This window comes from Nematolebias whitei, chromosome 9, assembly GCF_014905685.2.
Source record: "Nematolebias whitei isolate Nwh7 chromosome 9, NemWhi1, whole genome shotgun sequence".
NCBI lineage: Eukaryota > Metazoa > Chordata > Actinopteri > Cyprinodontiformes > Rivulidae > Nematolebias > Nematolebias whitei.
In genome coordinates, this window is record NC_056506.1 from 12,689,907 (window position 1) to 12,712,699 (window position 22,793).

Here is a 22,793-nt window from a genome sequence, read left to right on the forward strand (position 1 = left end):
GATAGATAGACAGACAGACAGACAGACAGACAGACAGACAGACAGACAGACAGACAGACAGACAGACAGACAGACAGACAGACAGACAGACAGACAGACAGACAGATAGATAGATAGATAGATAGATAGATAGATAGATATCATATTTCACTGGATAAGTATTATAAACAAACGGTGGGTGTTGGACTTCAACGGTGTCCAAAAGTCAGTTCAGTCTGTAACCTGACCACTAAAACACTCATGACTGTAATTTTTAGTTTAGTTATTTAAATTGTTCCTTGATTGTTATTTGTCTTAACAGCAGTTGTGTGAGTTAAACAACAGAGGAGGGAGTGAAGGTGTCAGACTGTCTCTAATGATTATTATCTGATGTGGCTGCTGGACCGCTCAGTCTCTTCATCCTGTCCCCCTCAGACACAATGGGACCAGAATTAGGGAAGGCGGGTGTGGGAGGTCACACAGCTTCTAACTACCTGTCATTCATTGCTACTCTTCACTGTGGGTGTCAGGAAGATCCATCCATTATCTTTACCCGCTTCTTCCATTTTGGGTCACAGGGGTCGCCGGTGCCCATGTCTAGCAATCACAGTGCGAGGAGTGGGGTCCATCACAGGGACACATAGAGACAAACGAGACAAACAACCATTCACTCTCTCACTCTCACCTAGAGACAATTTAGAGTCACCAATCAGCCTAACATGCATGTTTTTGGTCTGTGGGAGGAAACCCACGCATGCACGGAGAGAACATGCAAACTCCACCCAGAAAGGCCGCCGGACCGAGATTTGAACCAGGGACCTGCTCGCTGAGAGGCAGCAGCTCTACCAGTTGCACCACCGTGCTGCCGTCAGGAAGATCGTTTTGTAAAAATGCACTCTTTCCTCCATCACTTCAATGTAAACCCACATCAAACACTGACTACAGCAGGAGACAAATAAAGTTCTTAATTGGAGATAAAAGCAGAGAAAGTTAGCTAAAGTTGCTTTTAGGAATCGCACAAAACTATCAAAGGCTTTTTATTTATTTCCAGTTGAAGTCTGAAGGTTTAAAGCTGCTGCTTGCTCAGTCACCAGGGAGAGGGAAAACTGCTGCCTTTCATCTTTAATTTCTTTTGTACGTTCTGACCCAGTAAAAAATATATGAACTTATCTGTGCACCGTGCACACAGCGTAACGAGAGGCGGACTTATTTGGAGCAGGAAGTGAACTATTTCTTTTGAAATGGGGTAAAGTCAGTTTGATATTCTATTAGGAAAGACAAAGCTGCTCCCTGAGGTGCCCTGCAGTTACACCCTCGGAGGGGAGTGGGGGGGAAGACAAGTGGCAAGACAGAAAGGAAGAGAAGAAACAAAAATAGGAGGGCTGTCCCTGAAGGGGACTCCATGGCTGAGCCAAGATCAGTTATGCCTTCCATCTACAGACAATTAGGAGGTTGGGAAAGCTGGAGAGGGTAAACTGTTCTCAGATCTGTGCTTTGGGTGCCATGTTAACAAGGAAGCACTGGAGAGATGTTCGGTGTGTGGGAGACCCTTCTAATGGGCCCCCCTGAGGAAACACCCCACAGCTAACGTGGCTTTTTTGCACACATGCAGAGAGAACAGGCTGTCTTCACCTCGGTGCTGAATTCCAAGGTGTGTGTGTGTGTGTGTGTGTGTGGGGGGGGGGGGGGTTACCTCTTTTTCTTTGAAGGTGACACACACACCGTCCTTTGGAACATTTTTTGCCATAATTGTGATGATGACTTGAGATTCTGTTTGATACCAGTCGCGCCTGAAAACAACAACAAACATGAATTCATAACATAAAACACGTATTTTATTCCCACAATTAAGTTGACACTTTAAATATTCATGCAGCCCAGAATATAAAATGTGTTTGTGTCTTTATAATAATATCAAATGCTTTAGAAGTGCTTAGGCTTGGTTCATTTTCATACTTTGTGAACTTACTTTGCAGGCGGAGCTGCTGATGTCTGCAGGGTCGTTCCGCAGCAGAGGAGGGACGACAATTAAGGGAGACATGGCGACAAACGAGAAGAGAGAAAACATTCAAAAGAGGCCTGATGAGAAGGACTGTGTGATACTGAGAGCAACACCGCCCCCAAGTGGCCTTGCAAAGAAACCCACCGTGTTAACGTCACTGTTCTGAGTCTGATCTGCAAAAGAAGAAAACAAAACTCTCTTTAACCCAGTCCTTCTCAAATGGTGAGGTGCGGAGCAATGCGCGCGGGGGGGGGGGCGGCATGTGACCCCGAGGAACATTTTGCGGCAGGGAGTAGTTTTATTTATTTATTAATTTTTTTTTTTTTTTTTGCACCATTCTCATTTTGTCAGGGTGCGTTTGGCAGCTGTTTGCTAAAATCCGGCAATTCTCAGTCTTAATAATAATCAAGTTATGAACAAATATGTCTGTCTTGTAGTTTGGGGAGCCATGCTTGAACTGTGTCGCTTCCCTCTGCTGCTGAGCAGCTGGTGATGCACCTGCCCTCGTCATCTTTAACTTTTTTTTGGTTTGTCAAAGCACAATTTTGATGTTTTTTAATACAGAAGTAATGGTTAATAAATGTTAGGACTCTGTTCTTTGCTAACAAAATATATTTTATGTCATTAAAAAACTTGTCAGGTTCTTCTCTTGTGAGCGCGTTCCCCTGGACACACATACACACGCACACACACACACGCACGCACGCACACACACACACACACACATGCGCACACACACACACACACACACACACACACACGCCCAGCCCGCTCGCTCTTGCGCTCTTTGCAACTTCTCTGCTACTCTGAAGACCAAGTCCAGGTCCAGGTCCAGCTAAACACTGAGCAGGAGCTGAGAGTTGGAGGATCGTGTTTCAAACTGCACTTCAAACAGCTGTGCACTGCAAAACGTGCTCATTGTAGCCATTACTCCTGACTTCCTTATTTTGATTAATAAAAATAAATAAATAAATAACAAAAAAAAAAAAAACAGCACAAATTGTTTTATTCATTTTTGTTATGTAGGTCAAAATGTTGTATATAACACTCCTGACTTAAAATGCTGATCAATTTGAATTTGTTATTTTTTGATTGTATTTAATTTGATTGTTCAGCATCAAATGGTCAAAAATGTTTACAGTTTAAATAAGGATATATATATATATATGTATATATATATATATATATATATATATATATTAATTTCAGGCAGATGCAATTTAAGCCTTTTCTGTTACAGACTATAAAACAATGTTAATAATCTTTGTTGTAAGTTGATCTATATTTCTATCTTTATTTAATTTAATGTTAATAAGGATACCATGTTATGTAGAGGTGTACTAATAGCAATTTTATAGACAAATTATACTATTTACAGTCGCGGCGGAGAGTTGGGGGTGGGCGCGAAATGTTTACTTCTTCCTAGGGGGGTTGTAACAGAAAATAATTGAGAAGCACTGCTTTAACCACACATATAGTAGAGGAAAGGCTCGCCTCTGCACTGACAGACACACACGTGTCAACAGTCGCCACCAGTTTGTTTACTGCTTCATCCACGCCCATGAAGGGCCCCGCGAGCAGCACACCATCATCCATTATTCACCGCCTCCGTTACATAAAGCAGGCACACAGACGAAATGATATGAGGTGAGTTAATTTTGTCTTAATAAAGTCGCATCCGAGATGAGAAGAGGGGGTGGTGGTAAGGGGGGGATGTTATGGGGGGTGGGGAAGAGTTTGTGTGAAGTGAGACACACCAAGTGCCACATGTGATAGAATAACCAGGTGGTTGTCAGCTAAAGAAACAACTGCTCGTGGTGCGAGGACGAGCGAGTGGGGATTTGACCGAGAGAGAGAGAGAGAGAGAGAGAGAGTGTGTGTGCATGCGTGTGGTGGGGATATCTATAAACAGGCTCATGAAGGCGTTGGGTCTCATCGGGGCTTTTCAAACTTCACTGTTAACTCTGATGAATCAAGCTGCTCTCGGGAGCACGTGTGCACGCGGGTGTGAAGCGTGTTTGTCAAAACCTCACGTTCTTGTTTACTTGAGATAAACCAGAGGACCAAAGCAGCCCCAGCAAACACACACAAACATGGCATGCATCTTTTATTGGACTTAGCAGATCTGCTTTCAACGCAGCTCTGCTACATGATATGTGCTCGGCTGATCTAACGTTTAGCTTCAGCTTAGAACGAACAGCCGAAGTCTGAAGACTTGTTTGGACTAAAACTGCCACTCCAGAGGACAAACAGCTGAGAATCAGGTCTGTTTACAAACCATTACCATCACCCACACATCCAAGCACTGATCCATACAGAACATAAAAATGACCAAGCTGTACGAAACTAAAATAGCTAAATGTAGAAGTACTTACTGCCCATCACCTCCTGACACCGCTTGATCCAGACTTCAAATGACTTGTCAGACGCTGCAGAAACACAACGAACACTTGATTTTATTTAGTTTGAACTGATCACAATAAGCACATTATTTAATCAACTGAAGCATTTTGAGCCAGAACATATGGAACCATGGGTCAATCAAACAAGAAGTACTTTGAATAAATAAAAAAGTACTGTTACGCATAAATTATATACCAGTTTGAGTTATCGGCTGCCATCAGAAGCAGTGACTGTGTGTGTTATTTTGTCTGTCTGTTAGCAAAATATCTCATAAACCATTAGACAGAGTTATTGAAACCTTTAGGGAGTAATCATTGAATGTAAATCTACAACTGATTCTGAATTCAAAATGGCTGCCACAGCTAATTAACATGAGCCTACACAACAATGACAATGCCTCAGTGAATTGTACAGATGTTGTGTTTAAATTAGGCATTGTAGTAGCCGAGTCATCCATGACGCACACAACAAGCACCACAACAGTTCATGTGAGACATTAAATGAGTTCATGCATCATATTTAAGGTTTGACCACAACTGCTGACATTTCTCACTTTAAGCTCAGCTCTGACATGACAGAACTCAGCACCCATTTCTTCAAGTTTCCTTTAAATATTTTAGCATAAAAATTATTTTTAAAAACAAACTGGGCCAGGGGTTGTAACTAATCTCACTACAGTGAGCTGAAACCCAGCTGGTCAAAGCAGATGGCCAAACATGTTGCAGAGGGGCGTTAGTGCACAGGCGCAAGATGTAGATGTGTTGATTTTTGTTCGAGGGGGAGATGGAGACTCGTCCTAAGCTGCGCAGCACGCTGTTTAAACCAACAGTTCTATTTCATATAGGCTTCGCCCTTTAAGACTGACGCTGGTGGGTTTCATCACGTCACGCGAAGCGTAGCACTGAAAACTTTAGTCCACGCCCACCTGTTGTGTGGGCCTCACCGGTCCGTAAAAATTGCGTTGAGAGCGCTCCCCATTTTTCTTCAGCAAGCAACCAGCACTGATTTTCAAAACAAGAACGCGATGTCCAGCACCAACACCATCCGCCTGTGCCCGTCCTGCAAGACCAGCTACATGCTGAGCTTCTACCGGCACGACATCTGTGAAGGATGCCTGGGTCCCCGCCACACCTACCTCGCCTCCTCCTGCCGTGTCTGTGACCTTCTCCCTCCTGAGAAGAGGCAGAGGCAAGCAGCCTTGTTCAAGGCTAACATCGAGGAGTGCCTCTCTGTGTCGGGGGATTGTTCACCGGACGACGCCATCGCATTTTGTGACGCCGAGTCACAAAGCGAATCGGATGATTCCTCCAGGAAAGGCGACGTCAGCAGCAGCCCTGCTGCTCATTCCCTCCTGGAGAGCGTAGTGTTGGAACGAGGGGGGGTCGAGCGGATGCTCCCCCCGGCCTTTCCGCATCAGCGAACACACCGCTCCCAGCCGTCGGTGCCCTCCTCTCAGAGCTGCCCGGCATAATCCAGGAGGCGGCTGACAAGAAGGGACTTTCCGTCCCTCTCCTCCCCCCACCCAGATCGGATGATCTTTTTTTTTTTTTTTTTTATTTTATTTTTTTTGAGCTCAGTTTAAGTGTAGAAACATTGTGAAGTGTTTCAATGAACTTATCGTCATCGCTCAATTTTATTTATTTTTTTTAAAGAGAGAAGAAAGAAGAATAATTAAATAATAAAAGAGAAATAGATAAGACGAGAGACCACCACGACAAAACAACATGCACAGCACAATGCCACCCACAATATCACCATGAAACATTCGACATTGCACAAGGAATCATCTAGCTTCCACCACTACCCAACCTAGCGTGCATCTGTCACAGCACCTGAATCCAAACACCCGCGCAAGCACGCCTGCCACCACCAGATTTCTCCAAAAGAATGCCCAATAGTGGACGCGGGGGCCCACAGACCCGTCCCCCAGGACACAATGGCAACATAGGGAGGACCGGAGCCACAGACACACAGCGGCCCACAGGCCCGGAGCCCCAGGAGTCTCCCAACAGGGAGAACCGCACCCCCCCAGAGAGGAGCAGAGGAAAGAACCGGGTGACCCCAGCCACCACAATGCAGAGCTTCCAGGAAGCTGCAGCGACGAGCCCACAGGTCCGGCCGGCGACCCATGCCCCCCCAAGTAGATCCGGCCATGGACACCGAGCCCCAAGCCCCGAGGCCATACCACCCCCCGGCAGAGCCCCGACAGAGCCAGGGCACCCAGGCCCCGCCAGGCAGCAACCAGGGCAGACCGACGTGCACCCCACCACCCAGCCCAGACACCGAGAGCCACCAATGCACCGGCGGCAAGGGGGTCCCCCGCCAAAGGGGGGCACGACCGGGGGGAGTGGGCCCCACACCAAATGTGGGGCCCAAATTGATCCAAGAGAGGGGTACCACCAAAAACCCAACCTGAGCAACCAACAGGCACACACAGATAGCATGCACCATCTACCTGACAGCGACCACAGGCTGGCCCCAGCCCAAAGGGCAGAGCAGCAGGGAGCCGCAGCTGAGGAGGGCCGGCCCCCACATCAAGAGCCCCGCACCATAGGCCCGGAGACGCCCCAGCACGCCACCTATGCACCCCCCCCCCACACACACAGCACCCCCACCGCAAATGCCACACAGGAAGACCAGCCAGTGCCCCGATGAGGCGAAGCCACGCCCCCAACCGCCGCCCTACACCACCAATGACCACACGTACACTACCATAGCCGACCCCCCGCCGAAAGCCGGCAGCCACCCCGGTCAAAGTGCCGGCCATCGCAACCAGGAACCTAGATTAAAAGAATCGGAACAGCCCAGGAGGAACCGAAGCACCGGCCCCACCACTGACCGCCCCCAAGACCCAAAGCCCACCCACAGCCCAGACCCCAACAATGTGCCCCCCTCCCCCTCCATCCCAGACCCCTAGTGTCACACAGAGAAAGGAGGTGTTTGTGATAAAAATAAAAAAAAAAAAAAAAATCTATATATGCATAAATAAATTATGAACAGACCCACTTCCTCCTCCTCCCACTCGAATATGGTGTTGATGCATGTTGTTATACAGTGCGTTTAAAATGGGGGGATGAGGTGGCGATCGGCACAGACCCACCTCTTGCCCAGAGAGCAGGCGGTGCCCGTTCACCCCTCATCTCCGCCCCGAACCCTAAATGTCTACATGCTACATATGAGAGTGGGCACAGGTCCGGGGAGGTGGAAATGGTAGTACATCCCACCACCTAAGTGCGATCATGTGCCCACTCCAGATCCTATATATGCATGTGTCGTGAGAGTGTTATAAGTGAGTGTCTAGGTTGTATATTAAAATTAGGGCCCAGGACCCCACCAGCCACGGAGATGGATGATTCTCCCTGTAGCTCAGTAGTGCACCTGAACCCCAAAACCCTGTTTGAGTGGTGGTGTGGTGGAGTGGGCGGAGGAGGACGTTGGGATGGGGAGGTGAACTGAGGTGGCAATGCCCCCCCAGGGGACCAGCTCCCCCGCTGACCCCAATAGGCACCCCCACTCTCCGAGATCCACCAGGGGACAGAGGGTCTAACAGAGATACCCAGGAGGAGGTGGCAGCCGCAGCCAGCCACGGACCGGCACATAGCCCCCGAGGACCAACCAGAACCAGGGCCAGCAACCCAGACCCATCCCGAAACCGTCCAGACACCCCAACCCGATTCCCAGCCCAACACCCAGCCCCCCAACCAGACAGGCCACCAAACCCCAACTGGGATAATCAGCCAGGAGTGTCCAAAATGTCACAGATAGAGCACCACAGCGACCAAGAGCGCCCCCCCACCCCAAAAAAGCAAAAGACCAGTCCACCCATAACACCCACAGCGAGAGCGCCCTATGCAAGTGTGGGCACACACCCAGCGAGCCCAGACTCCCCCGGTCCCACAGCACAGAGCCCCCCACACGAGAGCCCCCACCCCACCCCAGCCACAGTCCCCCACAGCCCAGCCCCCCAGCCAAGCACCACGCCGCGGCCACCGCCAGGCAAGAAGACGCCCAGGCTGAGCCCGCCCGTCCCCTCCCTCAGGCCCCCCCCCCCATCAACAGTCCCACCCCCCCACGGCACAGGCCCCAAAGCCCACCAACGCACCGAAGGCCCCAAGGCCAGGGCCGGGCACCGGCGCACCCGCCGGCCCAAGACCCCGGCAACATACCTGTCAAGGCCCGAGACCCCCGGACCAAGCCGGGAACCCCGCCCAGGAGCGATACCACCCCAGAACCCGTGCCCGCGTCCACCCCAGACCCACCCAGGGACAGCCAGGTCACCAGGCCAGTAACCCATGTCCGCCGGTACAGACCGCCCAGAAGCCCGCATGCAGCCAGCATAGGCCATCACCCAGAACCACCAGAGCCACCTCCCCAGTCGGGCGCCACCGCTCCAGGCCCATGACCCCCCCCACGTCCCCAGCCCCAAGACCCCACCCACACCCACCACCATGCCCCACGGGACAGAATCAAAGGGGGACCACCCACCTCCACTACGTGTTGGAGCCGATTAAAGAAGTCCAGAGAGAATAGTCCGATGTGGGGGTACAGGCTGTCTCAAGACTTATGTAATCTAACAGAAGGTCTTTATACTGTTTAATACTAAGTGTATTTTTATTTTTCCAATTCATGAGTATAGTTTTTTTTGCTATACATAGGGCAGTGAGAATAATATGAATTGATTTTGTCTCCAAGGTGACATCATCTAAGTGGCCCAATAAGCAAACTGACGGAGAGAGTGGAATATTACATCTCAGACACTTTGATAAGTCTTCACATATCCGGCACCAAAACCTCTGAACAGGTGGACAGAACCAAAATGCGTGGATGTAATTGTCAGGAATATTGTTTGTACACTGTGAGCAAATATTAGATGATGCGAAACCCATCCTGAACATCCGTTGACCTGTATAGTGTACTCTATGAAGGATTTTGTATTGTATTAGTTGTAAATTCGAGTTTTTAGTCATTTTAAAAGTTCTCAGACAGATCTGCGACCAAAAGTTTTGGTCAAAATTAACTGACAAGTCTGTCTCCCATTTTACAATGGGAAGAGATATAGCTTCATCTATTTTACTGAGTTTCTGATAAACCTTAGATAGTAATTTGGGAGGGTTAAGATTAAGGAATTCTAATACACTTGTTGACATTTCAATTCTAGTGTTATTAAGTTTAAATTTATTTTTGGTTATAGATTTAATTTGTTGATATTCTAAAAATTTATTCTTATCAATCCCATATTGTGTAATTAATCTGTTAAATGGGATGTAGTCCACTTCTTCATATATATGTTCCAAATATTCAATTCCTTTACACCTCCAACCTGGGAAGTTTATCATCTTATTCTGTTGTAGGATGTCAGGGTTGTTCCAGATGGGTGTACGTTTACATGGGATTAGTGAAGACTCTGTCATTTTAAGAAACTCCCACCAAGCTGTCAGAGAGGAGCTGATATTGATGCTTTTAAAGCATTCCTGTCGTTTTATGTTTGAGCTAATGAATGGAAGGTCCGAGATCATTATATTATTGCAAAGTGTCTGTTCTACGTCTAGCCAGGGTTCATCAAGGGGTGTGTGTTTTATCCATTTTGAGATGTATTCTAGCCTGTTGGCTAGAAAATAATAATAAAAGTTGGGTAATTCTAGTCCTCCTTTATCTTTGGATTTCTGTAGTGTTTTTAATCTAATACGAGGGCATTTATCTTTCCATAGAAATTTAGAAATAGAGGAGTCCAGGGATCTAAACCAGTCAGATGATGGTTTATTTGGGATCATTGAGAATAAATAATTTATTCTAGGCAAAACCATCATTTTTATTGATGCGATCCTTCCCATGAGAGATATGGGTAAAGATTTCCATCTAGCCAGATCATCCTCAATTTTCTTTAAAAGTGGGGTGTGGTTTAGTTTTGTTAAATCTGCTAATTTAGGCGAAACTTTGATACCCAAATATGTAATATTCCCTGATTGCAGTTGTGTAGTAAGTGAATTGTTGAAAGAGCAATTAATTGGTAGAACTGTGGATTTTAGCCAGTTTATAGAGTAATCTGAAACTTTTGAGAAAGAGTTTATCAGTCCAATAACCTGAGAGATGGAGGTTTGTGAATGCCGGAGGAAGAGCAGCACATCATCAGCATATAGACTGATTTTGTGCTCTCCGTTCTTGCATTTTATGCCTTTAATATCTGTAGTTTGCCTGATTGCTGCGGCTAGCGGTTCGATGAAAATAGCAAACAGTGAGGGGGAGAGTGGACATCCCTGCCTGGTTCCCCTTTGCAGAGCAAAACTAGCAGATATTTGATTGTTTGTCCTAATGCATGCTGAAGGAGAACTGTATAATATTTGTAACCAATTTATGAAATAATTTCCAAAACCAAATTTATGTAAGGCTGCAAATAAAAATTCCCAGTTAACTCTATCGAAGGCTTTTTCTGCATCTAAAGAGAATATTGCAGTTTCAATATTTTTACTGTAAGAATAATCTATTAAATTAAATAATCTGCGTGAATTTGTGGATGAATGTCTCCCTTTTATAAAACCAGTTTGGTCTGGATGTATTATTAGAGGAGTTACCTTTTCTAATCTTTTTGAGAGGGCTTTACAAATTATTTTAAGATCAACGTTGATAAGAGATATTGGACGATAACTGGTAGGTAATACAGGGTCTTTGCCTGGTTTTAACAGGAGACTAATGTTGGCAGAATTTATATTTTTTGGAAGACTGTTATTTTTCTCAGTTTCTTGTAGCATTTTGTGAAATAGTGGAGCCAGGATATTCCAGAATTCTTTATAGAACTCTGCTGGGAATCCATCTGGACCTGGAGCCTTTTTATTGGACATGCTTTTGAGGGCTTCCTGGAGTTCCACTGGTGTCAGTGGTGAATCCAGCTCCATTGTTTGACTATCTGATAGTTTAGGAAGTGTTATTTTATCCAGGAATTCATTAATTTCATTATCTGATGGGTTTATCTGGGGCGAATACAAGTCTTTATAAAAATCTCTGAAAATGCTGTTAATTCTTTCAGGATCGTAAACTGTATTCCCAGTCGAGTCTTTAACACCAACTATAGTTGTTTTTTCCTTATTTATTTTGAGCTGTTTAGCTAGAAAGCTACCTGACTTATTGCTCTGTTCAAAATTTTCGATTCTAAGTCGTTGTATTAAGAATTGAGTTTTTTTGTTAATACATTCTTTTAATTCCAATTTTGCTTCACGCATTTTATCCAGCATTTCTTCATCTTGAGAGGCTTCTAACGATTTAATGGTTTCTTCTAGTTCCTGAATATGTTTATTTTCTTTTTTCTTCTTTTGTGATGAGAATGAAATTATTTTACCTCTCATTACAGCTTTACCTGCCTCCCAGAGAATAGATGCTGAAGTTCCAGGCACGTCATTATACTCCAGATATGAAGCCCACTCTTCTGTAAAATATTTGATAAAATCTACATCTTCAAGCAGTGATGTATTAAATCTCCAGTTTATACTTTTAGGGATTTCTTTTCTGTTTGCTAGATTTAAACAGACAGGAGCATGATCACTGACAGCTATAGGGTGAATCAGTGTCTGAGATGTCCGTCAACAACGAGCTGCTGACTAAAAAATAATCCAGACGAGAGTAAGAGTGATGGACAGAAGAGAAGAAAGTATACTCTCTACGATTCAGGTGAAGAGATCGCCATGCATCACAAAGTCCATAATCACTCATGTACTGTTTAACTATATTTATGGACTGCCAACTACGCTGATTTCCTGCTCTACTACATCTGTCTAATTCTTCATTTAGACCAAAGTTGAGGTCACCTCCAAGTATAAGTGAGCAATCCAAGTGATCAGAAAGTGCTGAGAAAAAATCATGAAAAAAAGAGGTGTCATCTACATTTGGGGCATATATACTGACAATACACAACTTATAGTTATTTATATAAAGTTTTATTATTAAATATCTACCCTCTGGATCTGTGACTGTGTCTAGTATTTTAAAGTTAACATTTTTGTGCATTAATATTGCCACTCCTCTTTGTCTTGAGTTATAGCAGGCACAAAACACATTAGGAAAATCAGTTGATTTAAGATCATCTGCAGTTGTAGTAGATTTATGAATCTCTTGTAAAAAGACAACATCTGCCTGTAATCTTTTAAGCTGGTTAAAGATTCCTAATCTTTTTTGTTGAGTACTGGTTCCATTGACATTCCAAGTTACAAACCTTACTGTGCCCATATTTGTACGTGCGTAGTTAAAGTTGACCAGTGCATGTCACCATGGATACAAATAGATCTAAATAAAATCTGAGTTAATGCTTGGGCTAGCCTGTTTAGATCTTCACAAACAGTGATGTTGGAAGTGGAAAGATACCAGAAGGTTGAGTAGATGCTGGATGTTGTTGAGGTGGAAAGATATGAAGTTCTCATATGAGGTGTCCGTGTGTGTTCTCTTATGAGGTGTGTGTGTGCGTGTGTACTTGTGGGCTTGTGTGTAAATGATTGTTGGGTGGTAAAGAAGCAAAGAGAAAAATAAAAAATAAAAAAAAGAATGATGAAGAGATGCGTTAGCAGATACAAAAAGAAAAAGAAAATAAGTGGAAAAACAAACAAACAAAACAGCTGTGACACCGTTCACCTTCACCCGTGCAGACACCCGAGCTGTGCTTTACATTTTATTTACAAATGCCAGTTAATTTACTTCCATTATTACCATTTAAATTATCACCACTAAACCCCAGCTGCAGGGCCACCGTCACCAAAAGCCAAACTTTAAATAGTTCCTTGCTTTCCTTTCATAGTTAGTCCAATTCATACCCACACACTAATATATATATATATATATATATATATACATACATACATACATATATACATACATATACATATATATATATATATATATATATACATATATATGCACATACATACACATATGTATATATATATATATGCATATATATACATATATGTACATATATATATACATACATACATATATACATATATATATACACATACACACACACACACATACATACATACATACACACACATATACATACATATATACACACATACACACACACACACACACACATACATACATATACATACATACACATACATATATACACACACACATACAATACACACACATACATACCTACATACACACACATATATACATACCTACATACAACACAAATATACATACCTACATCACACAAATATACATACATACACACACACACAAATATACATACATACACACATATACACATACATACATACATATACACACATACACATACATATACCCACACATACATACATATACATATATATACATAAAGAAAGAAAGAAAAAAAAGAAAGAACTCATTGTTGAAGCGAACCTGGCCCATCCGTGGACCTGACCTGGCCCACGGGTCATATGTTGAACAGCCCTGCTTTAAACCAAGCTGTTGTTCCTTTTAATAAAGCCATGGAGTGATGTCTCGTTCCCTGAACAGCTGACCGTTAACATAAAGTTTATCTACAGCAACTGTAGCCCTGGCGCCCTCAGACATGAATTTTTTCCTAATTGTAAATAAAACTCGCCTCCGATCGAGTATTTCTTTAGGAAACTGATCATTAACGCTGAAATCTTTCCCATGCAGCTCTCTGCCCTGACTTCTCACCTGCTCTTTCTGTTTATAATGCTCAAATTTAGCTATAATTGGGCGAGGTCGCTTGTTATCGGGCCTCTTACCTCCGAGCCGGTGAACACGATGGAAAGTGAACTTTTTTACGGTTTCACTTGGGAGTTTCAGCTCACGTTGGATAAACTCACGGATCGTCGCTTCTGCGTCCTCCTCTCCTCGTTCAGGGATCCCAGAGAAGACAAGATTATCACGCATACTCCGAGCTTGAAGGTCCAGGATGGACTCTTTCATTTTTCTGTTTTCTCCGGATATCTGCGTCATCCTCTCTGTGAGATCTTTAACGTCTCCCCTCAGAGATTGGTTTTCTGCAGCTAGCGACGCCACCTGAGCTTGGCTGAACTCCAGAGATTCCCTCAACGCTTGAAATTCTTTGTGGAGAGCTTCAACGAGAGCCAGTCGGGCATCTAAACTTGTTAACTTTTTGTCGATGGACTCCAGAACATCGGTGAAGCTTTTCTCAGGAGACGTGGACGCGCCGCTTGAGCTCTCCGAACGCGTGCGCTTGGATGTTGGAGTAGCGGTGGGCGCGGTGTTCTGAGGTTTACCCATCACTATGTTTTCAAAGCACGCGTCCAGGTAGCTCTCAAGACTGTCCAACGTCTCCTCGTCCAGTTTGTTTTATTGAAACAAAAAAGCACAGGTTAGTAATAACAAAAAATTTATGAAAAATATTAATATATTCGATTGTTTTACCTGAGTTTAATTTATTTTAATTTAATTTGTTTGGTTTACCTGAATTTTGTCATTTACTTACGCTGCACAGCTCCTACGTGATCTCAGCCGCTCATCACCAGGTGACACCAATCGGATGATCTAACGGGAAGGTTTGGCCCCACCCCGGCTTGCCGCCCTGACCCCATCTGGCCTCGTTTCCCAGCAGTAACGTCCTACTGGAAAGAGGCTGCAGCCGGATCTGGAAGGCTGAAGGCGACCCTCTCCACCTTCACTCCCATCACCAGAGTGGAGGGGTTTACTGAGCGGAATTTTCCCTCGGTACCACCCCCCCCGGAGCCAAGCCTGGCGGAAGCACTCGGGACAAAAGTGTCCAGGTTGGACCTGCGTCCTGTTCCTCCAGGGAGGCACGACCAGACGGTGACGTCGCTCTCCAACCGAGCCCACCAGTGTGCTTTCCAGGCAGCTGCAGCGAACAACAATGTTGCCCTGCTGGCCTACAGCATCTCCAAAAGGATGGAGGACACAGACCTGCCTGAGGAGATGAGGAGCTCGCTCTGCAAAGCGTCTGACGTCATCCTCAACCTGTGCGCCTCCTATGCTGTCTGCCTGTCTCGCATTGCCGCCTGGATGACAATGATCCAGAGGTCCACCTGGCTCCGACACTCCCCCTCCTTGCCGGAGAAACTGCAGAAAGACCTGCTGGAGGGCCCCATTATGACGGACGCGCTGTTCGGGGCCAATTTCAAGGCCATGCTTGAAAAATCGAAGAAGTCGGAGGAGGAGGTGTCGGAGACTGTGCGTCACCTGATGAAGCCGCACTCCCCCCCCCCCCCCCCTTGGAGAGATTGTCGTGGCCAGAGGCAGCAGCAGAGACGTTCCACAGCTGCAGCAGCGTCCTCCCACCCCGCTCCACCGCTGACCCCTCCCACCAGAGAACAGTCCTTCTCATCGCGGCAACCAGCAGCTCAGCGTTTCCCCAGAGACCACCAACAGGCACCGCCCTGGAACAACCAGTCGCAGGGCTCACAGGAGAGAAGATATAAGAAATGACTCCTTTCGGAGGATGTGTGTGTGTAATAATGACATAAGTTTTAAAATAAAACAAAAACATCATTCAGAGAATAAAGTGTCTGATTCCAGCCTGAATGTCAGATCGAATGATCTCACAGCAGCTTCTCTTCACACATACTCCACACAAAACAAGCCGATAACCACAAAACAGGTTTTTAAAAGTCACAGCAGCTCGAGAACCCACACAAAATGCTCGCTTGACACAGCAGCTAAAAATGATTCTTCTCAGCAGACCGAGTCCAGAAGAAAACCTCGCTCTCAGCCCAGGTTGTGTTCTGATTCTTCTGACCGCAGCGGGAACAAACGCGTTTCCCCACGACAGCTGCAGTCTCCACCCAAACGGCGCCGCATTTCTGAAGGCGCTCACGCCTCTCCTCAGTGCGCGTCAGCTCACATCAACTCTGATGTGAGCCCGCAGCCTGAGCGCAGCCCAGAGGAGTTCCCAGAGCCCTTTCGGCGAGGCCCCCCATGGGTCGCTCGGAAAGCATCTCCAGAGCATATAATGGTGGAGGGGGCTTTGACTTGGCTGACGTCCGTAAAAGATATGGCACAACACAAAAACGTGTGCCTGCTCCCCGAGCGTTACGCAGAGTGGCAACGAGTGTGCTCCGTGGACAGATGGATGGACGGTCTGATCAGTAGAGGTTACATGCTGCAGTTCGCAGCTCAACCCCCACCGTTCAGAGGGATTATAGAGACAGTTCTGTTGATCTCGTCTCTCCATTCAGAAGTTCAGGAATTACTGATAAAAAAATGTAATTTCCAGGGTTCCCAACGGACAGGAAAACACAGGGTTTTACTCACGTTACTTCCTGGTTCCGAAAAGGACCGTAGGAATGAGACCCATTTTGGACTTATCCATATTACTTACTTCCGGTAAGATGGCGCCTGTGTACATGGCTTACAATCCACCTCTGCTGATGGTGTTCGGATTATTTTTGTTTTGTTCGTTTTTTATCTGTGACATAAACTCACTGCTGGTGTATGACCGACAACAGCTTCTGGATCTTCGTTTTTCTGCGGTTGATGTTACTTATTTGGAACAATATGAGCGTACCTCTGGACGACACCCCCCCCCCCCCCACCCCCCGCTGGCAGACGTGCTAGCTTACCTCCGCTGCGCTCCTCACCTGCCTGCCCGGAGCCATCGCTTCAGACGCCGGGGAAAACGTGCTGGGCAGCTGGTAAAGCTTAAAGCCCTGCATGCTACCACTTCCTCTTCAGCTGGTGGTCATGGTTTCCTTCACCAGCTTCCCGCGTGCCCGGACCAGATAAACAACGGGAGTTGTCGGTGCATGGACAGACCCGGAGGGGCTGTTATTAAAAACCTGCGACCAATAGTGCGCGCAAACTTCATCGCTGCTGGCTCCACTTTGGACAGTATCCGGATGTGTTTGGTCAACGCAAGATCTGTTACCAACAAAACTTTTGTCCTCAGGGACTACTTTCAAGAGTACGAGTTGGACTTTTTCTGCATCACAGAGACTTTGATGTCTCCGGGTGAGTCTAGCGCATTGACGGAATTATTGCCACCGAACTGTCTGCATTTTAGTGCCCTGCGGCCATCAGGCTGGCGCGGTCGTGGATTATTAACAATATTCAAACCAACTTTTGAATGTAAACAACTGCCCATCCCAGTTTCCAGCGCCAGCTTTGAGCTGAGCGTCTTTGAACTCGGCCATTCGCCTCCGACCTTATTTGCACTCGTCTACCGCCCACCTCGATCTAAAAATTTCATAAATGAGTTTTCAGACTTCTTGGTTGAAATCACACCAAAATATAATCATGTTTTCATTATTGGGGACCTTAATTTGCATGTTTGCTGTCAGGAGAAGTCATTGGTTAAGGACTTCTTAGATTTATTGGACTCATTTGATCTAATGCAGCATGTAAACGGTCCCACCCAAGAGTGTGGACATACACTGGACCTTGTTTTAACACGTGATGTGACTGTTAGTAATCTTGTTATTGGTGATAATGTTTTTTCAGACCACATGCCAGTCCGGTTTGAGTTCACCCTCCCCCATCTAATTCCTAAGTCGTGCATTCCTGCACGTCACAGCCGGACCATTAACTACTTCACTGCCACACGTTTCACAGATGTTTATAACTCTGAAATGATAATTCAGCTCTCGGTGTTTCTCACCAACACTGAGGAGCTGACATCCCAGTTCAAGTCTGTCTGCTTAAAGACTATGGATCATGTCGCTCCTGTTAAAACTAGAAAATCAAAACTCAGAGCAGAACCTTGGCTGAGTGATGTCACCAAGGCCGTTAGGCAGCAATGTAGGAGGGCGGAGTGCAAGTGGAGGAAAGACAGGCTTCAGGTCTCTTTTCAGATACTTAAAGAGAGTTGGCGCTGTTATCAGAAAGCAGTGAAAGCTGCTAAACCCAAATACTTTTCTGATATCATAAACTCTCGCAAACCACGTGTCCTCTTCTCCACCCTAAACTCTGTTCTCCACCTCACTGAACCATCACCTCTGGAAGCCTCGACTGAGCTGTGCGACAATTTCCTACATTTCTTTTTGGAAAAAATTGTGACCACCTGGGCTATCATTTCCCCTCCAACTCATGACGCATCCATCCCACCTCAATCTGTAACTCCATTTGAACATTTTGAACCCATCACTCTATCTTCTCTAGAGCAGGTCATGTGCAGCTCGAAACCTTCTGGTTCCCCCTTTGATGTGGTCCCCACTCGACTACTAAAGGAGGTTTTTCCTACTCTAGGTCTGTCCATTCTTGATATAGTAAACAGTAGTTTATCCACTGGCGTAGTGCCAAAATCATTTAAACATGCTGCTGTCTAGCCTCTTCTAAAAAAAACAAACCTTGACCCCTTAGTCGTGTCAAACTTCCAGCCTGTCTCCAGACTCCCATTTGTGTCTAAAATACTGAAGAAAATAGTCGAGTCCCAGTTGAAGTGCTTCCTGGAGGATCACGCCATCTTAGAGCTATTCCAATCTGGCTTTAAACCTCTCCACAGCACTGAAATTGCCCTACTGAAGGTTTTTAATGACATATTCATATCCACAGATACCGGTGATTCTGTGATGCTTGTCCTATTGGAACTCACAGCCGCCTTCGACACCATCGACCATGAGATCCTTATTGCTAGGTTGGAGCAGTCGGTGGGCATCACAGGATCAGCCCTCAATTGGTTCAGATCTTACCTCACTGACAGATCCTTCTGTGTCTCCATCAAGTATTTTAGTTCTGCAGCGGCAGAGCTTAAATGGGGGGTTCCGCAGGGGTCCATCCTGGGTCCCCTCCTATTCTCTTTATACCTGCTGCCACTTGGTGCTATTTTCCGGAAACACAACATACCCTTTCATTTCTACGCTGATGACTGTCAAATTTACTTCCCCCTAAGACACAATGGTACATGCTCTATTCAACCTCTGCTCGACTGCCTGGCTGACATCAGGGACTGGATGGCTCTAAATTTCTTAAAGTTCAATGAAAAGAAGTCTGAAGTCATGTTAATCCCTCCCAACGACACGATCACAAACCACTGCATCGACCTCTCCGCTCTAACCCTGTCAGAAAAACAAAGAGTCACTAATCTGGGAGTGACAATGGACCCTTCCCTGAAACTTGAAAGAAATCGTGTTTCTTCCAACTGAGGCGGCTGTCTAAACTGAAGTTCATATTGTCCAAAAATAATCTGGAGACAATAATTCATGCATTCATTACATCTAGGCTTGATTACTGCAATTCACTCCTGTTTGGTATCAGTCAGACCTCCATTGCACGACTACAACTGGTCCAGAATGCAGCAGCCCGATTTTTAACCAGTACAGGCAAAAGAGAGCACATGACACCAGTTTTGGCCTCACTGCACTGGTTACCGGTTCCCCTTCGAATCCAGTTCAAAATACTACTGTATGTCTACAAATCGCTGAACAGTTTCGCGCCCCCCCCCCCCCCCCCAATTCTCTCTGATCTGCTACAGCCGTATGTCCCACCACGTTCCCTGAGGTCAGCGGACCAGTTGCTCCTCACAGTTCCAGGAACTCGTCTTAAGCACAGACATGGCCTTCTCTGTAGCAGGACCAAGACTTTGGAACGAGTTACCTCTGCTTGTCAGACAGGCCCCCTCCCTCTCGGTTTTCAAGTCCCGTTTAAAAATACACTACTATTCAGTAGCATTCAACACCAGATGATCTGTGTCTTGAACCTGTATGCTCCACACTGGTTAGTCGTCATTATCTGCATCGTTTTTATGTCTATATTCTGATTTACTTCATTTTCTATATTGCTTTGTGTGTTACCTGCTCTGTCTGTAGAGCACTTTGGTTGGCCTTGTCGCTGTTTTAAGTGATCTATAAATAAAATGGTATGGTATGGTATATTCAACAAGTTGATCATGGAGAGATGGTTCAACATGCTGACAACCAGACAGCTGTTGGATAACATTCACCAGAACGACTGGTTTACCGCCATAGATCTAAAAGACGCCTATGTTCACGTTCCAATCATTCCAAAACACAGAAAGTTCCTGCGCTTCTTCTTCCAAGGGACCCAGTACCATTACAACAGGCTCCCATTCTGCTATTCCCTCGCACCACATACGTTTTCGAAATGCGTGGAGATGGCTCTGTAGCCACTACACAGAGCAGGGATGAGAATCTTGTTTTACCTGGATGATCTGCTGCTGCTGACCCAATCCAGGCAGGAAGCAGCTGCGCAAACCAAAGCGCTGACGTCACACCTGTTAAACCTGGGTTTCGCCATAAACTGGGAGAAGAGTTCGGTTCTCCCAGCCCAGATGATTGTTTATCTGGGAGTGGAGCTAAACTCAGTCACTTTCAGGGCCTGTTTATCACAGACGAAAGCCGAAGCTCTAAAGGACCAGCTCCGCCACGTAAAACCCGGCAGAGTAGTAACGGCCGTCTCCATCATGAAACTGTTGGGAATGATGTCGTCAGCTCACGCTGTGGTTCCGCTGGGCTTACTCCACATGAGACGTCTTCAGAGATGGTTCGCTCGCCTGCGTATAGATCCAGTACGTCAGAAGAGGCGGATGATCTCTGTGTCCCCCTTCGTGGGAACCGACCTGAAGCACTGGGGAAACCCTCTCACTCTGTCGAAGGGAGTTCCTATCAGCAGACCTACGTCACATGTCTCAGTTTTCACAGACGCGTGTCAGGCTGGGGAGGAACGTGCCTGTCTCAGGCAGTGGGGGCGCTGTGGTCACCTCACACATCAGCTCATATAAACGTTTTTGAATGTCTCACTGTTTTGAATGTGATTCAGCATTTTGCTCCCATTGCGGAATCAACATGTTCTGATCCACACAGACAATAAAGTGAATGCAACTTACATAAACCGGCAGAGAACACCGATGGAGCCTCTATCTTGGCCCTTGATGCACATGAAGCCTTTGATCGGGTAAAGTGGCCTTATTTGTTTGAGTCATTGTGCAGGTTCGGTTTTGGCGAGACTTTCATCTCTTGGGTGAAACTGATATATCAAGAACAAATGTGCTCTCTCCTGACAAATAATGACCAATCTGCCCCATTCCGCCTACAACGCTCAGTACAGCAGGGTTGCCCTGTCACCAGTGCTCTTTGTCATTGCATTGGAGCTGCTTGCTGTGGCCATAAGAGAGCACCCACACATTGAGGGGCTTCGAGTCGGAGGTGTAGAAACACTCATTAGCTTATACGATGACTATGTGATATTGTATCTACATGACACCTGCCAGAATTTAAACATTACTACTGGGCTGCTAACATCCGAGCCTTAATGATCTGGCAGCAGGGGCTCCTGGATAACCCAACGGTTGAAACTCCTCTGTGGCTCAAGATGGAGTCCAATTTGGTGAACAATTCCTCGTTACCAGCTATGTTGTTTGCTAACTTTGAAAAGCCAGAAGCCTATTGGAATCTGAGCTTTGTGTTAAAACACGAATTAAGAATCCTGAATCAGATAAGGAGTTACCATGCACTACCTAACACATCAATACGGACGCCGATATGTTTTAACCACAGTTTCTTGCCGCCGTGGCAAGACAAAGTTTATCAGGACTGGAGGGAAAAGGGGTTGGTGTCAATTAAGGATATGTATATAGGTAACAAGTTTGCATCATTCAGCCTATTGAAAGATAAATACAAGTCCTTCTCAAAAAATTAGCATATTGTGATAAAGGTTATTATTTTCCATAATGTAATGATAAAAATTAAACTTTCATATATTTCAGATTCATTGCACACCAACTGAAATATTTCAGGTCTTTAATTGTTTTAATACTGATGATTATGGCATACAGCTCATGAAAACCCAAAATGCCTGTCCCAAAAAATTAGCATATCACGAAAAGGTTCTCTAAACAAGCTATTAACCTAACCATCTGAATCAACGACGTAACTCTAAACACCTGCAAAAGATTCCTGAGGCTTTTAAAAACTCCCAGCCTTGTTCATTACTCAAAACAGCAATCATGGGTAAGACTGCCGACCTGACTGCTGTCCAGAAGGCCATCATTGACACCCTCAAGCAAGAGGGTAAGACACAGAAAGAAATTGCTGAACGAATAGGCTGTTCCCAGAGTGCTGTATCAAGGCACCTCAGTTGGAAGTCTGTGGGAAGGGAAAAGTATGGCAAAAAACGCTGCACAACGAGAAGAGGTGACCGGACCCTGAGGAGGATTGTGGAGAAGGGCCGATTCCAGACCTTGGGGGACCTGCGGAAGCAGTGGACTGAGAATGCAGTAGAAACATCCAGAGCCACCGTGCACAGGCGTGTGCAGGAAATGGGCTACAGGTGCCGCATTCCCCAGGTCAAGCCACTTTTGAACCAGAAACAGCGGCAGAAGCGCCTGACCTGGGCAACAGAGAAGCAGCACTGGACTGTTGCTCAGTGGTCCAAAGCACTTTTTTCGGATGAAAGCAAATTTTGCATGTCATTCGGAAATCAAGGTGCCAGAGTCTGGAGGAAGACTGGGGAGAAGGAAATGCCAAAATGCCAGAAGTCC

At 45.8% G+C, this 22,793-nt stretch overlaps 1 protein-coding gene across 1 annotated transcript in view; it reads right to left on the reverse strand.

Moving 5' to 3' along the window:
* The window catches only part of sugt1 (SGT1 homolog, MIS12 kinetochore complex assembly cochaperone), a 176,677-nt gene that overhangs the window by 62,999 nt on the left and 90,885 nt on the right, over window positions 1–22,793 (reverse strand). The window contains exons 6-9 of the mRNA XM_037682068.1: window positions 4,357–4,410; window positions 2,126–2,154; window positions 1,949–1,971; window positions 1,673–1,769 (exon numbers count right to left, since the gene is read on the reverse strand). Coding sequence (XP_037537996.1) covers window positions 1,673–1,769; window positions 1,949–1,971; window positions 2,126–2,154; window positions 4,357–4,410 — 203 coding nt within the window. The remainder of the gene's footprint in view (window positions 1–1,672; window positions 1,770–1,948; window positions 1,972–2,125; window positions 2,155–4,356; window positions 4,411–22,793) is intronic.